This window comes from Salmo salar, chromosome 03 (genome assembly GCF_965601325.2).
Source record: "Salmo salar chromosome 03, fSalSal1, whole genome shotgun sequence".
NCBI classification, from domain to species: domain Eukaryota; kingdom Metazoa; phylum Chordata; class Actinopteri; order Salmoniformes; family Salmonidae; genus Salmo; species Salmo salar.
The window spans coordinates 63,311,696-63,330,049 of NC_138293.1; the positions used below are offsets into that span (position 1 = coordinate 63,311,696).

Genomic DNA, 18,354 nt, shown 5'->3' on the forward strand with positions numbered 1-18,354 from the left:
GGGCTGAGGAAAAATACAAAACTATGCTGCAGGAAAGGTTTCAGAAGGCTTTGAGAACGAAGGGTATTGCAGTCTTTTTGCTGGCACTATGCTGCTGTCTGTCTGGGACACAGGGTCAGGGAGACCACGAGGACCAGAAAACATGCTGCCCATCTGACACTTGCTCTCTGATGAAAGAACTGACATCTATAGGAGAGAAACTAGGAGCCATGGGGGAGAAACTGGGAACTATGGGGGATAACCTGAGACTCATGGAGACCCGGTTACAAACCAGTGAGAATGAAGTGGAGGAGCTGAAGAGACTAACTGGAGGTAAGATAGCGCTTTTCACGTGTCACCAACCTCCTATCCACCCATTGCTTCTCTGTCTGTTACAGGGATTATCCTATATTTCACTTACTAACAGCCTCTGATCTTTGAATACATTATGACAACTGACAGTTCAATATAGATAATCTCATCCATCCTGTATCTCTCGCAGGCCGGCCTCAGGTGGCCTTCTCCGCAGCTCTCTGGGACACAGGCGATGCCGCTGGGAACACTGGACCTTTCACCACTTCCATTCCCCTGCAGTACAAGAAGGTCTTCTCAAACACCGGCAGCTCCTACAACCCTGCCACAGGTACTAGATATACTCTCTCTCTGTGTGTGTGTGTGTGTGTGTGACGGAAACTAAAAGCTATGTCCCTACAGGTATCTTCACTGCCATGGTCAAAGGAATGTACTACTTCCGTTTCACAATGATGAACAACCTGAACGCACCTCCTAATTCTGTGGTGTGCTTGACCAAGAATGGCCAGAGGCTGGTGTCTGTCTGGGACACTGTAGGATCTGATGCCCACGACAGCGGCAGCAACGCAGTGGTCATTCCTCTGGAGGTGGGAGATAATGTCTATGTTGAGTTACAGGCTAACAGGCTGGTCCATGATGACAAAATGAACTACAACACCTTCAGCGGCTTCCTGCTCTTCCCCATATAAACATTGAACACATTTCAACAGCTAAATGGTTGAAATTACTTTATTTTTATATAAGGGTTGTGTTCACTCCATAATCGCAGAAGTTCAGCGTTGTAGACCGATTGCCTTTAAGCGTCAATGTCAGTGGCAACTGCATTTACAGCAAACCGGCTCAATTGGAATTTACGTTTAAATTTCAAGCACGCTCCATGCACATTTCCAGCGATATGGATTGAATCCAGCCCTTAAGTTAGTATACATAAAATAGTCATCTGTAGCACACAGTGGGGTTATAACGCTGTGGAATTATGCTTCCTGGCTTTTATTGTCACACTTTCCACAAGGCTGCTGTTCCACCACAAGACAAACTCTTTTTCAAAAGATTATGCTGTCATCTGGTGTACATAACTGTAAAAATAAAAAGCCATTTGTCTTAGAGGCAACTATAACATTTTTGTACAGTAACGGTTCACTGAGAAAAATACAAATTATTCAAAATTCACAGCGGTTAAAATACATGCACATGAAAGTTACATCTGTCAAATGTTTAACAACCATACTAGGTGCAAAAAGATTCCTTTATTATTAAGACACTCTATTGACAGTCTTAATTCACAGGAGAATTATTTTCAAACCCGTACGTATGTCCAAAATAACTAGTAGGACTTAGAGGTTTTCAATCGGAAATCAAAGAGTTGTTTCACAAGAACCGTAACGTACAGAGTTCAGTGGTTCAAGCGCTGTACAACATTTTCTGGAACGTTTGAAAGACATTTCACAATCATGGGCGTCTGAATCTGCCTCTGCTTGTTTGTGTTTCAAATACGTATTCACAGTTCTGAACAAACCTATTCCTTTACTATGAGTTTGGCTGAACACTGTGCCTTCCCCTGGTCGTTGGTGGCCCTACAGGTGTAAACATCCGAGTCCCCTGGCCCAACTTGGGCCAGGACCAGGGTGCAGAGCCCATCCTCTTCATACTCTATCTGCACCCGGGATGACTCCTCCAGAGGCTCCTCCCCCCTCAACCACACCACCTCTGGGTCAGGATACCCTGAAAGGAGAGGTCAGAGCGGTGAGAGAGAGGAAACATCCATTTTCCTGAGCTCTTGTCATTGGAATGTAACAGTTACACACTTGAAAAGCTTAACATGTATTACACAGCAGGATGCAGCTGTGTGGCCTTGAGCAAGGGACTTAGTTAGGCATGATTGCTCTTAATCAATGTCCAACTTTAAAACAAAGCATTTAAAATCTTTACAAGCACCAGCTGAAACTCAGTGAAAAGGTGTAATTCGGTCAACCAAACATGTCTAACAAAGCGATTGAGATGGAAGCTGTTTGTAGTATAATGCAGTGTATAGGTAGGTACCTCTAAGGTGACAGGAGAGGCGGGCGTTAGAGCCCTGGGAGGCAGTCTGGTCCGTTAGGGTCAGGGAGAACTGGGGCCCCCCCTGGAGTTTGACCTCTAGAGACTGCAGGGCCTGCTCTGCCTCAGGACTCAGGGGGCTGTCTGTCAGGGGTCAGACACAGGGTCAAGGCTCACATCAGAGTCATAGCCTGGTCAGCCAGACTGAGGACAAGTCAACCAATGGTATGCGTAGCGCTCATCTGGTTGACAGGTCTAACAGGGTCATATCACTAGGGGCGCTACTTTGGTTTTAGAAGTGGGTCCGCGTGGTCCTAAAGCACACCGCTGCCTGGTTTTGTATCACATTCCAATTCTAAAACTGTGGGGGGGACAAAAATGCAATTTCAGAATGAAAAGTTGCACCCCTGTATATCACATGAGGAATGGTAGGGTTATGAGAAACTGACATGGTTTGTATTGAGTATGGCAGGTTTTGGAAGTATGGAGGGAGGTCTCACCTTCTACAGGGGTGGTGGAGGAGCCAGGCCCATCGGCTTTAGACAGCAAAGCCATCCTCTTCAGCGCCAGCAGGGCTTTCCCTGTTTTCTACAGGAGATACACAGAGGCTTCAGTTTCACACACTAACTGGGGGATGATGAAATAATTAAAGAACTGAAATGTAGTAAAATACAAAGTGTCATCTTGGTGGGGAACCCACTACCTACCTTCCACTTCTGCCTGGCAAGGTACCTCTTCATCTTCTCCTTGGAGAGACACTTGGTGGTGCTGGGGTCTGCTGAGATGGGCTCAGCTATCCAGGAGTGGCCTAGAGCCTCCTCACAGGATATCCTGCGCCTGGGTAGGGACAGACATCGGGTTAGAGGACAGACAGAGCTAGGCTCATCCATAGACAGTCACTCAGAGATATATATATATATATATATATAATCTCTCTATGGATTATGGTGTTGTCCCAGACCTTGGTTCCTTGTTGAGCAGGGAGCTGATGAATTCTTTGGCCTGGTCAGTGATCTCTTCGAAGCTCTCCTCGTCAAACTCCCACTGAGCACCAGTCACCAAGGCCAGGGTTTCTGCCTCACTGTTACCCTGGAAGGGAGACTCGCCACTCAGTCTGAACACACACGCACGCAGACACATTTGAACTTGATCTATGAGCAATAGCAATGTATGGCCACTAGGTGGCAGAAAAGCAACATTTTGTCAAGCCCTGTTGTAGGCAGAGAAGAATGTATCTAATTGAGAATGAATTAAACAGAATATTGCCTTAGTACTCACAATATGTAGCAGATGACTCCAATGCTCCACATGTCTGTAGCTAAGCTAACAGGCTCATAGCCAATCACCTCTGGAGCCACAAACTCTGGTGTCCCGTGCATCACCTTCAGGGGAGTGGAGGGGTCTGGAGGACAACAACTCAGGGTAATGAGGATGCGTCCCAAATGACACCCTATTCCCTACACAGTGCACTAATTTTGACCAGGGCCTTTTTAAAACACAGCCCTATGGGCCCTGATCAAAAGTTATTCCCTATATAGGTAATAGGGTACCATTTAAGACACAACCATATATCACAGTGAACACAGAGGCAGACATCATTTATTTTCCAGGTGTTGCAATGCAAACCAACAATGTTTCCAAAACATGCAGCACCATTCAACACCCTTGGCTCTGTCCCTCAGCCAGCCCCACACTCACCCAGCTTGCTGGCCAGGCCAAAGTCAATGATCTTAATTCGTGTGCCAGTGTGGTCAACACACACTATGTTTTCAGGCTTCAGGTCCAGGTGGATGATGTTCTGCTGGTGCATGTAGCCGATCCCCTCCACGATCTGCTGCATGTAGCGCACACTGGCCGGCTCTGTGTGCACAAAGCTGTCGTCCACTATACGCTCAAACAGCTCACCTCCGGCAATGCTGCACACATACACAAACAATCACAGGATCAAGGTTGTATTTTCAATTTGATTCAATTCAACTCCATTCACATTAGTGACAGCGGACCTCATGCATTTACTTCTACAGGGCTCTATGGCTTCCACTGCCATGTATTGTGGTCAATGATTGTTGTCTAGATTCTATACTTACAACTCCATGACCATGACCATTTCTGGCTTGAGATCATAGGCCCCCAGACACTGGACCAGTTTGGGGTGGTGCAGGAAGTTCATCAGCTCTATCTCTTTACGGGCCGCCTCCCTCTCCTTGGCCCGCCGGCCCTTGTAGAACTTTCCGGCACACACACGGCCGGTCTCCTTGTGAGTCAGTTTGAACACCTGGCCAAACTTCCCCCTGTGGAGTGTCACAGGAAATAGATGTCATTAATAACTGACTTTATTGTCCCCATGGGGAAATTTTGTTGCAGTGTCATGTACATGTTTAAAGTGGCGTTTAAATAACAAAAACAACTTTGATAACAGTTACATACCGTTGAAGTCGGAAGTTCACATACACTTAGGTTGGAGTCATTAAATCTTGTTTTTCAACCACTCCACAAATTTGTTGTTAAACTATGGTTTTGGCAAGTCGGTTAGGACATCTACTTTGTGCATGACACAAGTCATTTTTCCAACAATTGTTTACAGACAGATTATCACAATTCCAGTGGGTCAGAAGTTTACATACACTAAATTGACTGTGCCTTTAAACAGTTTGGAAAATTCCAGAAATGTATGTAATGGCTTTAGAAGCTTCTGATTGGCTAATTGACATCATTTGAGGTGTACCTGCGGATGCATTTCAAGGCCTACCTTCAAACTCAGTGCCTCTTTGCTTGACATCATGGGAAAATGAAAAGAAATCAGCCAAAACCTCAGAAAAAAAATTGTAGACCTTCACAAATCTGGCTTCCAAGGATGAACAATTTCCAAACGCCTGAAGGTACCACGTTCATCTACACAAACAATAGTACGCAAGTATAAACACCATGGGACCACACAGCCATCATACCGCTCAGGAAGGAGACGCGTTCTGTCTCCTAGAGATGAACGTACTTTGCTGCGAAAAGTGCTAATCAATCCCAGAACAACAGCAAAGGACCTTGTGAAGAAGCTGGAGGAAACAGGTACAAAAGTATCTATATCCACAGTAAAACGAGTCCTATATCAACATAACCTGAAAGGCCACTCAGCAAGGAAGAAGCCACTGCTCCAATACCGCCATAAAAAAAGCCAGACTACGGTTTGCAACTGCAGATGGGGACAAAGATCGTACTTTTTGGAGAAATGTCCTCCAGTCTGATGAAACAAAAATAGAACTGTTTGGCCATAAAATACTCTCAATGAAAGACTTGTAAAACAGAGTCAGTATAGTAGTCTACATTAAAAGATCCCAGGTCTTTGAGGAAGTACAGTCTCTGTTGGCTCTTTTTGTAGATCCGGTCTATACCTTTACTCCACTGAAATCTATTGTCCAAAAGGACACCCAGGTATTTGTATACCTCTACAATCTCTATGTTCTGACCTCTGATAGATGTTGCAGAGGTAGGTGTTGTATGCTTCCTGAAGTCTATGAACATCTCTTTGGTCTTATTGGTATTGAGGACCAAGTGTGACTCGTCACACCACTCTACAAAGTCATTTAGGACCGGGCCATGGTGTTCATCATCATGCTACAGGCTGATCAAGGAAGGGTCATCAGCGAACTTAGAGGTGTCTGTCAGGATGAGAACTAGTACAACTATTAGTGTACAAGATGTACAGGAGTGGGGACACAACACATCCCTGAGGAGAGCCTGTCTTGGTGTTGTGCATGTTCGACTCGTGGGGGACATATTTTAACCCGCTGTAAGGGTTGGCTCAGGAAGTCCAACAGCCACATAACCAGCCCCCCATCTAAGGAGAAGTCTCAAATGAGTCTCTGTGCCAGAATGTAAGGCTGGATTGTCTTGAAGGCAGAAGAAAAGTCAACAAACAAAACCCTGACATGGGATTTGGCACCAACTAGATGTCTGTAGACCATGTTGAGGAGAGTACACCCTCTAGATGTCTGTAGAGCATGTTGAGGAGAGTACACCCTCTAGATGTCTGTAGACCATGTTGAGGAGAGTACACCCTCTAGATGTCTGTAGACCATGTTGAGGAGAGTACACCCTCTAGATGTCTATAGACCATGTTAAGGAGAGTACACCCTCTAGATGTCTATAGACCATGTTAAGGAGAGTACACCCTCTAGATGTCTATAGACCATGTTAAGGAGAGTACACCCTCTAGATGTCTATAGACCATGTTGAGGAGAGTACACCCTCTAGATGTATATAGACCATGTTGAGGAGAGTACACCCTCTAGATGTCTATAGACCATGTTGAGGAGAGTACACCCTCTAGATGTCTATAGACCATGTTGAGGAGAGTACACCCTCTAGATGTCTATAGACCATGTTAAGGAGAGTACACCCTCTAGATGTCTGTAGATCATGTTGAGGAGAGTAAGAATGGCATCATCAACTCCTCAGCTGGGCTGATAGGCAAACTGAAATGGGTCGATGAACATCTGGGTGACGCTGAGAATATGATGTCTTTTCACAAGTGTCTCAAGGCATTTCATTACTAAGGATGTCAAGGCGACATGGCAGTTGTCATTCAGCACAGAGGGATTAGATGCTTTAGGAATTGGTATAATTATTGAGTGGTACGTGTTGCTGGTCAAGCAAAGATGGGCTGGTGTTTTTACAGACATTTTCCAATTGTTCAGCACAGTACTTTAACACATGTTCACTTATTTTGTCTGGGCCTGGGCTTTAGTGTGTTACATTCCCTGAACAACTTCTAAACAGCCTGTTTAACAACAACCCTCTCAAACATTTGTAATGATGCTTCCATTTGTTTTACCTCCGACACAAGGTTGTCTAATTCAAATCTTGAGAAGAAAACATTCAGTTCATTAGCCATGTTCAGGCCCTCATGTTCACAAGGTCAGCACTGGTTTTTCCCCTGCCTGTGTGGGGGGCACTAGCCATGGATTTAATCCCTTGGCAGGCCATCCTTGCGTTTCCTGAGGAGAGGGTCCTCTCCACCCTTTACTTGTATGCCTCCTTGTCCACCAGTATCTGTCTTTTGATCTCACGTTGTACATCTCTTAAAGCCTGTCTATCACCCTCAGCATAAACTGCCTTCTTCCTATCAAGTAGTGATTTTAGATGTTTTGATACCCAAGGCTTATTGTTAGGGAAGATTTTACAGGTTTTAGTAGGCACAACTGACTCAACACAGAAGTTTACATAGTCTGAAACAACATCTGTGAGTTCATCAAGAACAGAGCTGCTGTCCTCAAATACCTCCCACATAGTTCAGTCAAAACACCCCTGGAGACAAGTGATAGCGTTGTCGTTCCAGATCTGGACAGTTTTAACTGTGGGTTTCTCCCTCTCCAGGAGGCGACAGTAGGTTGGCCTGAGGTAGACAACATTGTGGTCTGATGTCCCCAGGGGAGGTCTAGTGGTGGCAGAGAACGCATTTAGTATTGTCCCATAGCACAAATCAAGAGTGTGGTTTGCTTGCTCCTCTTCATAGCACAAATGAAGAACATTTTGTTTTCTTGCTCCTCTTTAGGTGTTTTTCATGGTATTAAAAGAAGTGGTAGTGGCGGCTATAGTAATAATGGTTGTAAAAGGTTTTTCATAGGCTACAGGTTAGTGATAGTGACCCATTTTGGATTGGCTGTAAGTGTGGAGTTACTATAATGGGTTATTGTGGGCTGGTATAGTAGGATAGAGGGAGCACTACAGTATATCACCATAAGCCATATAAAGTGTTTTTAAGCTCTCCCAATGTTTTGTCTAAAAGTTGTGGCACTGATTTCAGTTTAATGTTGAAGCCTGCCTTCCGCCACTGAAATTAATGGGGATACAACCAGCTTTATAGTTTATGAAGTAGGACTGATACCTTCAACACAACTTGTTGCTATCTAAATTGAGTCAGTCTGCACATGTCAACGTCGGGGTGGGGTTTGTAGCGGTGGACAGTAGTTGCGGGGTTGTTGTCAGTATACAAGCAACCTATTCCAGACCGGTCTGCACGTTTTAAACTTTGAATGGCGTTTCTAGCTTAAACGGTGGAGGACTAGTAGTCACTTTTCCCATTCAATTCTATTACCCTTGAAATCCATTGGGATTCATGCAAATATTATGGTAGTGTGAAACGTACAAGTAGTATCAAAACTTAATTTTTTTTACCAACAGTACCACTGCAAGTGTTAGTTGTTTTGGTGTTGGTAGTTTTAATGGTTCAAGAGCAGTAGCGTAGCCAAATACTTCCAATTCAAGCCTATGTATCTGAAAAGTATAAGCGGTATCAAAAGGTTTTTTCCAAGCGCACTGCGGAGGGTCAGCCTGCACATTTGAAAGTTGTTTGGTGTCGGTAGCTTTTACGGTTTTGGCCCTACAGGTGGCAGCGGAAGAATAAGTATGGCCAACAGAGTAGTTTAACTGCTTTACACACACAGAGCTAGTCAAGTTTGCATTAATATTGCCATCCACACAATGGATTGATGAGACACTTATTGTCCATACAAATCAGATTCAGTCTATGATCACATGAATGTGTGTGGAGGGGTGGGCAAACATTGTCTCAAGGGCCACATCTGGATTTAGAAATTCAGAGGGCCACACAGAATTTTTGGGGAACCGATTTGTTTGTCAAAATACATTTGCGGGCCAAAAAAAGGACAGTTACTTAAAAATATATCGGTCCATTATAATTTCTACAACTTTCTATCTAGTTTTAGACGTTCAAGAGTAGCCTGGAGTGTTTGTTTTTTACCTACAATAATCATTTCCCCAAAAAATGTATAAATACTCAAACCTCCCGCAGGCCAGATCTGTATTTTTCCCACCCCTGCTTTAGACATACATAGACACACAGACCTGTGAACCCCATGGACCATAATGCAATGGTAATCGGTGCTAAACCGTCTGTATAATCATGGCTCCAGAACAGCTTTCTCCATCTGGAGAGCTGAGATAGAGATCTGACCTAGATCTGACCAGGAATGTAAAAGAAGGGTTGCTGTCTCTGAGTTATCCCTGACCATGTGACCTAACCAGGAAAAACCCTGGGGTTTTCACCGGAGATTTCCTGGTCAGGTCATGGTCAGGAAAATCTCAGTGTCCTAACTACAGTACTAGAATTTAGAGATTCTATTTTATGGTCCTAACCACTAAAATCACTGAGACAACTCTCTGCCTTCATACTGTACAAGTTCAGAGGAGGGAGAGGTGTTAGTAGAGATACATACACGTGTAAAAGATATGGTAGAGTGAGTGAGTCAGAAAATTAATGCACGTCCCTTATTCTGACTAAATGGAGAGGATCAGGGTTGCTACACGCTCCGTCTGTCTGAACACTTCTCTCCTCTACGCTCCGTCTGTCTGAACACTTCTGTCTGAACACTTCTCTCCTCTGTCTGAACACTTCTCTCCTCTGTCTGAACACTTCTCTCCTCTGTCTGAACACTTCTCTCCTCTGTCTGAACACTTCTCTCCTCTGTCTGAACACTTCTCTCCTCTGTCTGAACACTTCTCTCCTCTGTCTGAACACTTCTCTCCTCTATGCTCTGTCTGTTTGAACACTTCTCTCCTCTATGCTCTGTCTGTTTGAACACTTCTCTCCTCTATGCTCTGTCTGTTTGAACACTTCTCTCCTCTATGCTCTGTCTGTTTGAACACTTCTCTCCTCTATGCTCTGTCTGTCTGAACACTTCTCTCCTCTATGCTCTGTCTGTTTGAACACTTCTCTCCTCTGTCTGAACACTTCTCTCCTCTATGCTCTGTCTGTCTGAACACTTCTCTCCTCTATGCTCTGTCTGTTTGAACACTTCTCTCCTCTATGCTCTGTCTGTCTGAACACTTCTCTCCTCTATGCTCTGTCTGTCTGAACACTTCTCTCATCTATGCTCTGTGACTCAATATTCCCCTCTCTGTTGACTAAACACTGAATCAACAAGTGTTTGTCAAGGCTAGATCAGCCATGTCTTTGACATTTCAGAGGGGAGGGAACCATTTTTTTGGCTTGAAAGACCTTGTGAACAAGAGCTGGCATGAACCAAGAGTTGGAATGAAACCAGATAGTGAGTGTCCCTTATCTGTAGATGAACAGACATCTTTGTTCATGTCAATGAACCTACCAGAGGATAAGAGAGATTATCGCTAACCTGCTGATCTGGTGGCAGTGAGTTGAACTCATTTTGTCATCTACACTGCATTACACACAGGCATGTGTGTGTTTTTTTGTGTATTGTTTCATGGGAGATACTCACACTCCCAGTTTCTCCAGTATATTGTAGTGATCGGTGACCTTGTGGGTGGAGTTGATGGTGACGTCCTCATATGTCCGAGGAGACTCCTCCTCTTGTGGCTCAGCTACAGATCACACACAGAGACAGACATATGAGCTGTCAGTCATCAGATAGGCCGCGTCAAACGATGCACCGAATGCACGCTATTGATACAAATCTACTGGAAACAGATTGAGTTGAAAAATATTGTTGAAATGTGTTCCTCTCTGCAGCTGAAGGCATGAAGTCCATGTGATAAATAAGATAGATTAAGATTTTACATTTTAATCATTTAGCAAACGCTCTTATCCAGAGCAACTTACAGTAGTGAGTGGATACTTTTTCCTGTACTGGTCCCCAGTGGGAATTGAACCCACAACCCTGGCATTGCAAGCACCATGCTCTACCAACTGAGCCACACGGTATACAGCCACACATGATGAAGTTCACAGTATACGACTCCTGCTGGAACCAATCAACTAGACACCAACATGTCTCACCTCTCTGCTCCATCTTGATAAGCGGAGACTCCTCACTGGGCTCGCTCACCCCCACCACGTTGTAGGCCCTCACCCGGAAGCAGTACTCCCCCTGAGGCTCAAGCCCGGAGCGCACCTTGTAAGAAGTACTCTTGCAACGGGCTGTGAGCTCACTCCAGTCCCCAGACTCAGCGGGGCCTTTTCTCCTCACCTCCACCACGTAGCCTAGGACAGCACTGCCTCCGTCGTAGCAGGGCCCAGACCAGGACAGGACCAAACAGAGAGGAGAGACAGAGAGGAGAGACACCACGGGGCTGGAGGCTGGGGACTGGGGCCGCTCTGGGACCAGGAAGACACGGTACAGGTTACAAACAGGTTCGGCACAAAAACACACAAAGCACAGAAATGTTTTGCAAGCGTTATTTACCTATGACAGAAAGAGTGAGGCTGTGCTGCGCCGAGCTCTTGCGGTCTCGTACTACAACGGTGTAGCGTCCTGAGTGCTCAGGTCCTGGCTCTGCGATCACCAATGTACTGCTCTGATCACTGCTCTCTACCCACAACTCAGACCCATCTACAACCTACAGAGAGAGTGAGTTTGACAAAGATAGACAAAACTATACACTCACATGCTCAGAAGGCTATGAAAAGAAGGCTAGTGATATTTGTTCACTCGTTAGAAAATAATATTATTAAAAATATATATATTGGTACTGGTTCTTTATTTCGTATCCAGCAGGACACCACAGGGGGACTTCCACTGAACGCACACGTCAGACGGGCTGTCTCTCCTAGTCGTGCCTCAATGTGGGATGGGGGATCCTTAAACTGCAACGAGGCTGTGAAAGACAGGGTAAAACAAACTTCTGACTTTTGACTAGAGTCCACTAGAGGCCTCAAGGGGCCACAATTATTTGTTTACAAAACATTAACTGTGTGTGAGAACTGCGTTTGTTTTTGTACATGTAAGTGTTAGTGTGTGTATGAGTGGTTCTGTTTGTTTGTACGGCTGTTGTGTTTGTGTGCGTGTCTGCAGGCAGGATTTTATGACCAAACATAGATGACATACCGCACAAGTAGCAGCAGTCCTTATGAAACCAACAGTATCCAACAACTACAAACGCCTACACACACCAGTACCTAACATGGTCAAGCATTCAGACCAAACAATCATTTTCAATGTAAATGAATTGCCAATACTGTTATCAAGTATGCTGAAGATAGAAATGGTTAGATATCATTTATAACCACGTACAGATGACTTCCTTATAACCCTGACATTACATTGGAGAAATCCTTTTAAGAGCAAAGCCCCAAAGGGCTTTGTGGACACAGCCTCTTTCTGGTCAGTAGTCAAATCAGTATGGCAGTATGGTACATTTGACTAAAACCACTGTGATAAAGCTGCACTTCTGTTCTAATTGGTGTGAGTGTAGAAGAAGGACTGACGTCAAAAAACCTTCCCTGGAATGCATTCAACTGATGCCCGTCTAGCCTAACAAAATAGCCCTATTTTAAATCACTCCATTTCAAATTGAATAAATGTATTTACCGGCCTACTTATAAAACAACTTTCCTCTTTCTTACACACAGATTAGAGGCAACTGATAAGACTGGGCAGCCAGCATACATTAAGTCATGACAAATCAGCTTCTGGGCAATCCACTGAACGATGTAAACCTACACCATCTATTGACAAAGTTACAAGTTATCTACACAAAAGTAGGCAACTGGTGGCCCACATGAACTATACATCCTTTTATGGTTCTACCTGGTAACACACTTACCCAGTTCATACACAATAACACTCTAGCCTTACCCAGAGCAAAGTCCCTCACTACAACAGCACAATACACACTGACAATACAGAAGAGTACAAAGGGTCAAACTAAATGTGTAGCTCTAGTATCTGAGGCTGGACGACAATATGATTCAAAACCTGTGGGTTGATAAAAACACAATAGATGAAAGCAAGGACAACAACTGGAAATGTTATACAGAATAAATGCATTGAAAGAGAGACAGTTGCAGCTCTTGGCTTGTTCACAGAGGAAGGGAGAGAGACTAGTGTGTATCTTACCTGTCCCGGAGCTGGCTCTCTTCTTTGGCCTGACTTCTGTGGAGACTGGTGGAACAGAGGCGATGTGAAATGAGATCACAGGTGCAGGTAGTTAGTGATAGGGGTGTGGGAGGGCGTGGCTAAGCTCTCTCTGGACCATAACCAAAGATTGTCTATTATATTGACAAGATATTCGAGTGAAAGCTCTAACAATGGAAATACATGTCCTCAAATATGGAAGGCAGGCAGGAGGAGGCAAGATCAGGTCGGACCATTCTAGCCAATGAGAGGGCAGATACGCGTGTGAACACCAGGCCATAGAGATAAATAGAGGGCTCATATTTTTATCTGTGCCATTATAGTGTCTGTGACAGCATGGGCTTCTCCATTTTAAAGTAGTCCATTTCCTTCATCATTGGCTGATTGCTCCCAACTCATAGGAATCTCCACCCAGTTGACTAATTTAAAATGGTGGAAGCCCTCAATGGCAACGTCCATGCTAAAATGGGTTTTATCTCTATGACAACAGGAACAACTCCGATATAAAGTATTTTTGGGATAAGTTGCCGAAAATGCCACGTGTCCACTTATCAGAGCATTCGTAACAACCTAACAACTGCAAAACTTCTATTCGATCATATATGCCTCACGTAGTAAATTAACCATTACAGTTTTTGTTCACAAAATTGTCTGAATACCAGCGTACTAAATAGTATGCAAAAAAAAGAATGTTTTATAGTATGTGAAATTTCATCATCTAATGCGCGATTGTGTTGACTCTTGTCATTTGTTCATTTTGGTACAGCAGATCAATTTAGTTTGTAGTACGCTAGCATGGGTATTTGGACACACCCACTGTTTCTAGGTTTAACTATGCTACAGTGGACTGTATCTTCCCCTACATGGTGCTGGACAGAGAGCAGTGAGAGAGCAGATCAAAGCAGCATTGTAATACAGAACAAGGGAAACGGTACAAAGGCTGGATGAGACTTCCATGCAGACACTGTTGTTGAACTAAGCATTGATTGGTTGAAGTGATTAATGCCAAATATGACTGATTTGGTTCATCTGAATGAAGAGAAAATAACCAGGTATCCATAATAACCCATAGTGTGTTGGACAGAAAGCATATTAATGTCTTTCGAAATGAGCCAAAAGTAAATGTAGCATTTTTGCAAAAATAACTTTGCCTGCTTTAAAGAGTTGTATACAATATGAAATAGACATACACTGAGTGTCCAAAACATTAAGAACACCTGCTCTTTTCATAACATAGACTGACCAGGTGAATCCAGGTGAGCTATGATACCTTATTGATGTCACTTGTTAAATCCACTTCAATCAGTGTAGATGAAGGGGAGGAGACAGGTAAAGAGGATTTTTAAGCCATGAGACAATTGAGACATGGATTGTGTATGTGTGTCATTCAGAGGATAAATGGGCAAGACAAAATATTTAAGTGCCTTTGAACGGGGTATGGTAGTAGGTGCCAGGCGCACCGGTTTGAATGTGTCAAGAACTGCAACACTGCTGGGTTTTTCACGCTCAACAGTTTCCTGTGGGTATCAAGAATGGTCCACCACCCAAAGGACATCCAGTTAACTTGACAACTGTGGGAAGCATTGGAGTCAACATGGGCCAGCATCTCTGTGGAACGCTTTCAAAACCTTGTAGAGTCAATGACCCAACAAATTGAGGCAGTTCTGAGAGCAAAAGGGGGTGAAACTCAATTTTAGGAAAGTGTTCCTAATGTTTTGTACACTCAGCGAATAAGAGAGTCTATAATGAGTTCATGTTTTACCTTTTCGGGGTCCTCCTGGGCTCGGGGTGTTAGAGCTTATTGGGGAGCTGGATTGTCTGAAGACACTGTCATTGTTGGATGACAGTAGTAACTTTGAGCCTCTGTTTTCCATAATGTTGTTGTTGAGGGGAGGGGAAGTGTGTGAAGTTGCGTTCAGGACTCTGCAGATAGTCTCAAAGTCTGCATTGTTTCCATCAGGGGACAATTTCAGTTTTGTATCCCGTAACAGAAGGGACAAAAGAAAAAAACAACATCAGAATCTAAACTCTTACTGCAGTGCAGTTAACCCTTTGTGTTGTTGGTGTTCATGCAAAAAGCCAGTGGCATACTGCAGTTTCACTGATCTGCGTGTGGTACGCCAGTGATCTGAGCACACTTCAGCATCGGGTGTGTGTGTGTGTGTGTGTGTGTGTGTGTGTGTGTGTGTGTTGTCTTACCTCTCACACACACAGCTGCGCTGCTGGAGGTCTTGCCCGCTCGGTTCTCTGCCACACAGGTGTAGGCACCCGCGTCCTCAGGTAGGCATTCCCTCACCACCAGCCTAGTCTCACTGCCATCGAAGAGGGGCTTCCCAAAAAACACTGCCTCACCTGCCCACGGGAACACCCATATACAGCAACATGAAACTCTCTCAGAGCTCAGGCCACTGACACTAGTTCTCAGCTTCAGGGTGTGTGTCTGTTCGTCTTAGAGAGTGTGAATGTGAAAGAGAGAGACCGGCATAGAAACGGAAACTGAGTATGTGGGAGGGTGAACACCCACTGTCCTAAAATTAAAATGTAATTAAGGTGTTAACGGAGGAGTGTGAGCAGTATCACTTGGAAGTAGTTTCTTATCCTTCTAACGTGGCGATATATAAAGAACTAAAAAACATCACAAGGTAGTACTAATTTGAAACATGGGCAGCAGAGTGACGCAAATGTGCTTTTTATTTACCTTGTTGTTTGGGCGTTCAAGTCCATTTGGCAATGGATATAAAATGTCACAGTGGACATTGATTTTAATGAAGACATTTTCTATTCAAATTCCAAGTCAAATTCATAAAGTTGAATTCTAATGGAATAGAGCCAAATTGTGCAGGACATGGAGAATAAGGCCTGTCCTCAGCTCACCATTGTGCAGCCAGGACACACTGATTGGCTGACTTCCTGTGATAACCCCTCGGAGTGTGATGTCACTTCCTTCATCCGCCGAGCAGTCCTCCAAAGGCTCTGTGAACAGGGGTGGATCCAGACTTCTGAGGGGGGTTAGTGTGTGGCAGCTGTCCGCTGGATGAGATGCAGGTGCAGGTGGGGTGAGAGACAGGGTAACAGGGGGTGAGTGGGACGGGGGTCAGGGGACAGAGAGTATCATAAGCACATTTGAAATTCATACAGCGGGCCATCTGTTCTATGACAGCCTGATAAGCAGGCTCCTATAGCTGTGTTGCTTTGGCACATGAAACAACCACACGTACATGTAACGTCTTTGTGCATGTGCTCTGAAATGAATCAATCAACACTCAAATCAAACTTTATTTGTCACAGGCGCCGAATACAACAAGTGTAGACCTTACCGTGAAATGCTTACTTACAAGCCCATTAACAAACCGTGTAGTTCAAGAAGAGTTAAGAAAATATTTACCAAATAAACTAAAGTAAAAAATTATAAAAAGTAACACAATAAAATAACAATAATGAGGCTATATACAGGGGGTACCGGTACTGAGTCAATGTGCGGAGGTACAGGTTAGTCGAGGTCATTTGTAGATGTACTATAGCACTTTGATGCCGGTAGGCCTACTAATTTGGGTGGAATTTGGCCACTCTGTTTTCTCACCCTGGGGGGAAACAACGGCTAAAACACTTTTGGTCAGCCTGCCGACACTGACAGCGGGGTGTTCTGCCTAGCCTGTCATCTTGCATTACTGACAACGTTCCCTTATCGCTGCTTTTGCATTTCTGTTCTTCCTCTGCTCTAATGTGCTAACCACATCTCTCATCTAGCAAAGTATTTATCAGCTCTCCCTCTTACAGGAAAGACTCCAGCAAACCTTGACACCTACTATATTGTCTACAACACAGACACAAATAGCCCAAACCCACACATGTATATTGGGAAAATAAGCCTGAACCAAAACATCTGCAACAGAAACACTGAGACACTTCCTCTGTGTTTCTCCACCAGACCACCAAATTAGTATAAAGACAGCAGTAGCACACAGCCAACATCTTGGCACTAAAACATCTCACAGTATCTAAATTGTAAATCTGTTTGTTATGCAACAATACATATTTATTGACAACAACTAAACTTTTATCTTTATTTTCATCCCTGGCATTAATCTTCAGCCAGATCCAACGGGATGACACTGTCTGCTTGCTGACGTCAGCCACTAGCTTCTTCCTTGCCACTCCTTCGATGCTGAGCACCCCCTGGGTTCTCTAGAGTGATTGGCCTGCGACGCTCCTGCAGCCGACCTCAATTGGTAGATTCCAGGCTCTCCATCCATTCTTCTGACTCAAGGATGAGGGACTGGTATTTCTCGAGCTTCCACTCATGTGCCACCTCTATCCTCTCCTCCCAGGGCACTGTGAGCTCGATGAGGACCACCTGCTTGGTCCTCTAGACCAGAGAACGATATCTGGTCTGAGGCTTGTGCTGGCTATCTTCTCTGGGAATTGGAGCTGCTTCTTGAAGTTGGCCCACATCTCCCAGTCACCTGCTGTGTCAAGGATCCCTTTGGTCCTTGTTCCCTTTGCTGCGCTGTCTCCTGGCCTGAGGAAGTGGATGAAACAGGGGCCCTGGTTGAGTTGTTTGGGCTTTCTCCTTGCCTGCTCCATTCCCGCAACCAGTCCCGCGGCCAGTCCCGAGTCAGTATTTGGTCATGCTGACACCTGAACTTTCCATTGGTCAGAGCTGCTTGTCAAGATGACACGTGCTCCAGGTTGGCCGGTCATCCATATAGTGTGCAGCTGGGGCTCTCTGTCAACCCCCATGTGTGGAGGGTTGTTGGTGTGTGCAACACATCACACACAGAGAAAAGCAGAAACTTAATCCGCTGCCCTTCCATGTTCCAGATGTCTTGCCAGGTGAGTGCCCTCTCTTGCACGCTCTTCCATCATGTCCAGCTGCCCTGTTTTTTTCCTGACTTCGATCTCTGCCTGGCAAACCCTCTCATCCTTGCTGTCCCGCAGCATCATAGCCAGCATCATTGTCAGCTTGCAAGAGCATCTCCTTCACACTCTGTCATTGAGCTCGGCCCTGTACCACTTCCCCAAGCTCTTCACACTTCCCCAGGCTCGAGGTGGACTACCTTGGTGCCTCTAGACCTGAGAACTTTAGCACTTCCCTAGGACCATAACCATCCTGACGGTGGGGATGGTCTCCTCTCCAATCTTGAATCGGTACCATTCCTGGACACTTCCCTTTTTCAGG

The 18,354-nt window shown here is 44.8% G+C and overlaps 2 protein-coding genes across 3 annotated transcripts in view; one reads left to right on the forward strand and one right to left on the reverse strand.

The window, feature by feature from the left end:
* On the forward strand, positions 1–1,408 carry LOC145850198 (complement C1q-like protein 2). Its single transcript, XM_014192901.3, has 3 exons — positions 1–312; positions 482–622; positions 694–1,408. The coding sequence occupies exons 1-3, from the start codon at positions 24–26 to the stop codon at positions 978–980; spliced, it is 717 nt and encodes a 238-aa protein (XP_014048376.2). The 5' UTR covers positions 1–23; the 3' UTR covers positions 981–1,408.
* The window catches only part of LOC106601032 (myosin light chain kinase, smooth muscle), a 27,650-nt gene continuing 10,540 nt past the window's right edge, over positions 1,245–18,354 (reverse strand). The window contains exons 3-18 of one of the 2 annotated variants that reach the window (XM_014192896.3): positions 16,050–16,205; positions 15,375–15,527; positions 14,938–15,117; positions 13,158–13,202; positions 11,792–11,916; positions 11,505–11,658; positions 11,099–11,416; positions 10,581–10,683; positions 4,416–4,619; positions 4,027–4,244; positions 3,607–3,730; positions 3,290–3,442; positions 3,036–3,165; positions 2,829–2,916; positions 2,332–2,472; positions 1,245–2,013 (exon numbers count right to left, since the gene is read on the reverse strand). In XM_014192896.3, the coding sequence (XP_014048371.3) occupies positions 1,808–2,013; positions 2,332–2,472; positions 2,829–2,916; positions 3,036–3,165; positions 3,290–3,442; positions 3,607–3,730; positions 4,027–4,244; positions 4,416–4,619; positions 10,581–10,683; positions 11,099–11,416; positions 11,505–11,658; positions 11,792–11,916; positions 13,158–13,202; positions 14,938–15,117; positions 15,375–15,527; positions 16,050–16,205 (2,498 nt within the window). In that variant the 3' untranslated portion in view covers positions 1,245–1,807. Of the gene's footprint in view, positions 2,014–2,331; positions 2,690–2,828; positions 2,917–3,035; positions 3,166–3,289; positions 3,443–3,606; positions 3,731–4,026; positions 4,245–4,415; positions 4,620–10,580; positions 10,684–11,098; positions 11,417–11,504; positions 11,659–11,791; positions 11,917–13,157; positions 13,203–14,937; positions 15,118–15,374; positions 15,528–16,049; positions 16,206–18,354 lie in introns of those variants that run through there. The other variant, XM_082973664.1, reaches the window with a different exon arrangement.

Coding starts and splice junctions, on each gene's coding strand:
- LOC145850198 (XM_014192901.3), top strand. CDS start 24: ATGCTGCAGGAAAGGTTTCAGAAGGCTTTGAGAACGAAGGGTATTGCA. Junction 313..481: donor GCTGAAGAGACTAACTGGAG/GTAAGATAGCGC, acceptor TATCTCTCGCAG/GCCGGCCTCAGGTGGCCTTC. Junction 623..693: donor CTCCTACAACCCTGCCACAG/GTACTAGATATA, acceptor ATGTCCCTACAG/GTATCTTCACTGCCATGGTC.